Here is a 6,904-nt window from a genome sequence, read left to right as displayed (position 1 = left end):
AGAGGGATAAAGTAACTCACCAACGAATTCACCCACACCCTCGGCCACTTGCAACAAAGTTAATTTAGAAAGGCACACTTCACTCGGGGGGGGGGGGGTTTCCTTTCTCTCAAACCTAAATGAGCTCATGTTTTAAAAAAGAGCCGGTTTCATCAGCTTTCTTGAATTAAGGAAAGTGCTGAGTTTATCAATACTATGCAATAATAAATACGAACGCAGCACACAAACACACAGATTAGCTCTCAGTGATTTCAAAAAGATTAAACTTTTCTTTTAGAATGGTCATATGAGTCAATCTCTGAACTGTTGCTAAACAGAGGTTAGCTAAATCTTGTGGCTTTTTACAGTAATGCTTGCCAGTAGCATTGGGGTTAGTAGTGGAACATTAAACAATTTCATAGTTATGGAGACTGTTGGAGATTCTGTAGTTCGATTTCTGTTTCTTATTGACAGGTTGGTACACTCTGAGTGAAATCGGGTCTTTACCTGCACCACATGGATAACTAGGGAAAACTCTTCAATAGTGACCCTCACAGTACGCTACCACTCAAACTCAAACTGGTATACACAACAGCATTCAGTCCCACTAGTGCACTCCAGTAGGAATTGTAACGAGCACATAATCCATAGGGCCTGGCTTGCTGTTGAGGGGTCATCCGTCATTATCTTTGTAGTCAAAAGTGATCAAAGAATTGTGTGTTTACAGTTGTTTGATGTCTTTCTCTCTCTTTCCTTCACTTGCTCTCTCACTCTCTCTCTCTCATTCTGTCTGTCTTTCCCTCTGTATCTCTCTCTCTCTCTGACTGACTGGCTCTTTCTCTCTTTATATCCACAGTCATTTTTGACTGCATTGATCCTCTCTTTAAAAAAAATCACTTTTAATGAATTAATGGTTGTAAGTTATGAACATATGCAGATTCTGGTCATGAAAACAGTAAGATATCTTTACCCGTGTATGCGAACTAGTTTGGTAATTAAACATTTATTGGACTTTCTACAAGACAAATATGCTCTTTTTTTTAATGGACTAGACTGCTAATTGTGCATATACATAGCAGCAGTATTCTTTAATTTCAAGAGAGACCAGTGAGGTAATCAGTATTCTGATCTCAAACTACATTCTCAATTAAGACTTTTCTGAAAGGAAAACCATTCATTATCTGCATCTGAAAGGTCAGGTAAGGTTAAAGAATTGTTCAGTCAGGATAATGAATTGTTAGATAAACTGATTACCATATGAATTTTTACTTTTGAATTTTTAACTGCAACCAGGCAGACTCTCGCTCCTTTAAAAACAAACATGCCATAGAAATAGTTAGTATAGTGAAGAAGGGAGATGAGAAAGGGAATAATAAATAAATTAGAAAAACAAAACTAAGACTTGCCAATTTTTCTTGTTGCTTATAATAGATACTCAGTGCCTTATCTGATTTTATACCCTGTTGAGTTTTTTTTATTTTGTATTATTCAACGTGCTCAATTTGGGAACAAAAATCAGCAATTGTCCTATGTAATGTCCTTTTGTTCATTATTGAATGGTTCATGTTGGCTGTCCACTCGAAGGAAGGTGATTTGAGAATTAACTTTTTGAAGAGACTTTTACCTCAGTCTCACACACCTGTCAGAGTTTGCTTCCTACATTGTCAAAAGAAATCACCATTTAATTTTAAGGACCTTTATAATTAACCCAGTAATAGACCACAGGAGCCCAAATGGGCTTTGCCTCAGTGAGCTATATACAATATATTCACTTTCCGATCTCTTCCTCATGTCCAACCCATGGTGCTGCAGTCTTATTCAAAGAGCAATAAACATAGGCTTCGAATCCTCTCCAGAACAAGAACAGAATCCCATTCTGTGAGCATCAATCTGATCTAGATTAGCCATTCAGTCAATTGTGCCAACCACAAGGCTTCATTAACTGTGCAAGAAAATATTCCTGTAAATAATAGGATAACTGCTTCTATGATTAATTCCAGTCACAGGATGATCTAAAAGCAAAGTTCCAGATGTACACCACAAGCAACTGCACTTCTAACTAAATTCAAAGCTACTCGTGTTTTTCTTCATTGCACTTCAAGAACTGTATTTCAAAGAGCATTTCTGAAAAATAGATATATTTTTTCAAAGCTTTTAATCTTGCACTCATGAGGACAATTCGTGATATCAATATCCATTTCTGAAAAATAGACACATTTTGTCAAAGTTTTTAATCTTGCACTCATGAGGACAATTCGCAATATCAATATCAGCAGAGGCGATGGACTTGTGGGATTATTGCTAGACTATTAATCTAGAAACTCAGCCGATGTCAGGTGACAACAGTTCAAATCCCATCAAGACAGATGGGTTTGAATTGAATAAGATATCTGGAATTGAGAATCTACTTATGACCATGAAACCATTGTCAATTTTTGGTAAAACCCATCAGACTCATTAATACCCTTCAGGGAAGGAAATCTGGCTTGGCCTACATGTGACTTGAGATCCACAGCAATGTGGTTGACTCTCAATTGCCCTCTGAAATAGCCTAGCAAGCCACTCAGTTGTATCAATTGCTATGCAGTCTCAACAAAGAAATGAAACTAGACAGACCACCTGGCGTTGGCATTGGCACCAGAAAAGACAACGGCAGAAACAGCTCTGTCAACCCTGCAAAGCTCTCCTCCCTAACACCTGGGGATAGTGCCGTACTCATTCTCATAGAATCATACCTTAGAGACAATATCCTAGACACCACCATCACCATCCCTGGATATGATCTGTCCCATTGGCAGGACAGACCCAGCAGAGATCATGACACAGTGGTGTCATGGGAATCCTCAACATTGACTTTAGACCCTGCGAAGTCTCATAGCCTCAGGTTAAACATGGGCAAGGAGATCTCCTACTGATTACCACGTACCATCCTCCCTTGACAGATGAATCAGTACTCCCCCATATTATACAACATTTGGAAGAAGCAATAAGAGTGACAAAGTGCAAAACGTACTCTGGCTGTGGGATTTCAGTCTCCACCCACTACTGATCGAGTTGGTCTGATCTGAAAGGACATAGCTGCTAGACAGAATCTGTTGCAGGTGGTGAGCGAACCAACAAGATGAAAAAGCCTATTTGACCTCATCCTTACTAATCTGCAGGCTGCATCTGTTCTTGACAGTGTTGGTAAGAGTGACCACCGCACAGCTCTTGGGCACATTAAGTATCTCCTTCATATTGAGAATAGCCTCCATCATGTTGTGTGGCACTGTCACCGTGCTAAATGGGACAGACTTTAAACAGATCTAGCAACTCAAGATAGGGCATCCATGAGACACTGTGGGCCATCAACAGCGCAATCTGTAACCTCATGGCCCGGCGTGTCCCCCACTCAACCACTATTCTCAAGCCAGGGGATCAACCCTGGTTCAATAGAGAGTGCAGGAGGGCATGCCAGGAGTAGCACCAGGTAGAACTGAAAATGAGGTGTCAGTGTGGTGAAACTACCACGCAAGACGACTTGCATGCCAAACGGCAGGAGGGCCGAGTGATAGAGGTAAGTGATCCCACAATAAACAGATCAGTTCTAAGTTCTGCTGTCCTGCCACATCCAGTTATGAATGGTGGTGAACAATTAAACAACACATTGGAGGAGAAGGCTTCACAAATATCCCATCCTCAATGATGGAAGAGCCCAACACATCAGTGCAAAAGATAAAACTGAAGCATTCGCAACAATCTTCAGCCAGAAATGCCAAGTGATGATCCATCTTGGCTTCTTCTAGTGGTTGCTAACATTACATATAACAGCCCCTAGCCATTTCGATTCACTCCACGTGACATCAAGAAACAGTTGGAGGCATTGGATACTGCAAAGTCTACAGGCCCTGGTAACATTCTGGCAATAGTACTTAAGACTCTAGAACTTGCTTGCTCTGAGAAATGAGGTGGTGAATGAGTCCACTTGTCTTGTTGGTTTGAAATGTACACAATGTGTGTACACGTTCTTCCTCCCTGCAAAGAAGAGGACCACTGTGTATTAATATAATACACAGCAAGTCTGTCATGCTATGAGGCCTGAGTGACAATCCTAAATTGGTTGTCAGCATAATACTTCTTACACTCGGGATTATTTAGCAAATGTTGTCCAATTGCAGAATCACATCTACTGTTGGACACTCTTGTGAGATTTGCAAGCATTAGCCGAAGGAATATGCTGTTTAGTACCACTTATCAGTCTTTATGATATACAGTCTGCATATCTAGCATCATAAATATAATGAAATTCAAATTCAACATTATTCATTTGTGTTTCAGACAGAATGTTATTTTGGTTTGATGGAGGCATCCTGTTAAGAGCGAATGCTTTATTTGCATTATATGTCCATTTGAATTCTGAAATAAGGTTTCATTTAGTTTGTCTCCATCACATGACATTTTCTTTTCATTTCTGTTGGGTGCAAGTCCTTTCGCTGAATTTATTTTTCAATTAATTACCACCAGAATTGTAAAATTCTATTCTCCATTTGTTCCTGCCATCATCAAACTACTTACCACAGTCTGACTAAGTGAACAAGAAAATTATATCTTTAAAACCCTAACCAAATATATATCTGCATGGGTTAACAGAAAGATTTTGGAACATTAATCCACCTGGATCTTGTATTGATTGTCCCTCCTATGAGAATGCAAGTTTCTTTTTTACCTTTTCAAGTGTTAAAATTAGAATGTAGCAAAGTGATATCTTAAGAGTCCTGAGCCAATGTAATCAGGACAGTAGGTCAGTGTTCATGCCATTGTGTATAGGCTAATAAACTGTGTGCGAGCAGCAATAGGCAGAACAGTTTGGGTGCATGGAAGTTGGATTTTTATTTTAATAAGTTGAAAATGTAGGAAAATAGTTCAAAACATAGGAAGAAGGATCCAAGGTATTCTACACGTTTCATGACCCAAGGAGTATGAGTAAGCATTGGCAAAATTCATCTAAATAAAAACCAAAAGAACTGTGGATGCTGTAAATCAGGAACAAAAACAAAGTTGCTGGAAAATCTCAGCAGGCCTGGCAGCATCTGTGGAGGAGTAAACAGAGTTAACGTTTCGGGTCCGGTGACCCTTCCTCAGAACTGATGGTGGCTGGGAAAACGTCAGTTTATATGCAGAAAATAGGGAGGTGGGTGGGGTAGGGAGTAAACGATAAGATAGAGCCCAAAGAGAGAGAAAGACAGTTAGACAGACAAAGGAGTTGCTAACGGTCCGGCTGGGAGGGTGAGTAGTTGTTAATGGGGACTGTTAGTGACTAACAACAGAGGGTGTATAGTGGCAGGCTGTGCGGTAACAAGGCCTGGTGTGTGGGGTGGGGGGCTGGGACATGGCAGAGTTTAGGCCCTAAAATTATTGAACTCAATATTGAGTCCGGAGGGCTGTGGGGTCCCCAAGCGGAAAATGAGGTGTTGTTCCTCCAGCTTGTGTTGGGCTTCGCTGGAACACTGTAGCAAGCCGGAGACAGAGATGTTGGCCAGAGAGCAGGGTGGTGCATTGAAGAGGCAGGCAACAGGTAGTTCAGGGTCTTTTTTGCGAGCAGAACGTAGATGTTCTTCAAAATTCATCTGTTGCTTTCAACAGACTGCCCAGAAGAACAACATATAACAGTAACTATAAAACTATTGTTAGAGACAGAGATGCAAAATTACGACATAGAGAATAAATGAGCAGATTTATGTATCAGTTGCTTGAACTATAAATGTATTCAGACCATGCCTAAACACAGCCTGAATTCCATTTCATTGTTGTCCTGTGTAGACACTAATTTTGCTGGAGGTTAGATTAATACTTGGATTATCATCCATACTCCAGCAACATGCTAACTATAATTTTGAACATTCATAGAGACCTTTACATGAAAGTTAAGACATATGATGTGTTTTCTGCTGAACTAAACATATTACTCCCAGTCAGATTGATGACATTTTCTCGCATTCCTTTCCAGGCAGGGATGATCGCCTTGTTGTTGGCAATTTTGTTCCTCGTTATGATTCTCTACACTCGGCGGAGATGGTGCAAGCGGCGCCGTGTCCCACAGCCCCAGAAAAGTGCCAGTGCAGAAGCAGCAAATGAAATCCACTACATCCCATCTGTGCTGATGACTGGCCAGACTCGGGAGAGCCTGCGGAACACCCGACCGCAGGGCCACAACTCCAGCGGCTCCATCAGCATCCGGGAAACGCCCATACTCGACGGATATGAGTACGACATTGACGACCTTCGCCAGCAGCTGCAGAGGGAGTGCATGAATGGCGGGGAGGATTTTGGCAGCCAGGTGACACGCACCTTGGATTCTCTTCAAGGTTGTGATGAGAAAACCTGCCTGGATCTCACCCCAGGTCTGTACCAGTGCGCTGCTTCGCCGAGAATTGGATTTGTTGGGTGAATTTGCTGGTATAATTGGCTCATCTGAAGTGCTTGGTGATACCATTATCAGTGTACACATATTGCAGCTGCGATGAGTAAAGGTGACGATGCAAAACTCATGTGAGCACCTTATCTCAAAAGATTGTCTGCACCACGTTATAGGTTTCACTCAGAACTGTAACTTCCCATTCTTGAGTGCATGCCAAGAAAGATCTGAAGAATTTTTTTAATGTATCTTTTGCGCTGACTGGTATTCTCTAATTTTACATTAGATTTGCAGATTTTGCATTATTTTTAGGAGGGTTACACAATGGGCTGACTCACATTTTGTGGGTACATTTTTGGAGGTTTTGGCAATTTAGAAAATATGGTACTAGTTTCAAGTGGTGGAAGATAATATGATAGGGCCCATTTGTACCTTTATGGATAGTAGGAACTGCAGATGCTGGAGAATCCGAGACAACAAGGTGCAGGGCTGGATGAACACAGCAGGCCAAGCAGCATCATAGGAGCAGAG

General features: G+C 41.1%; 1 protein-coding gene across 1 annotated transcript in view; it reads left to right on the top strand.

Annotated features, from left to right (window-relative positions):
• astn1 (astrotactin 1) overlaps positions 1-6,904 on the top strand; it is a 1,993,575-nt gene that overhangs the window by 643,197 nt on the left and 1,343,474 nt on the right. Inside the window, exon 3 of the mRNA XM_048602275.1 lies at positions 5,966-6,359. Within this exon, the coding sequence (XP_048458232.1) occupies positions 5,966-6,359 (394 nt within the window). The remainder of the gene's footprint in view (positions 1-5,965; positions 6,360-6,904) is intronic.

This window comes from Rhincodon typus, chromosome 10 (assembly GCF_021869965.1).
Source record: "Rhincodon typus isolate 14 chromosome 10, sRhiTyp1.1, whole genome shotgun sequence".
Lineage (NCBI taxonomy): Eukaryota > Metazoa > Chordata > Chondrichthyes > Orectolobiformes > Rhincodontidae > Rhincodon > Rhincodon typus.
Note: the sequence above shows the minus strand (reverse complement) of the source record. Positions and strands in the feature narration are given on the sequence as shown.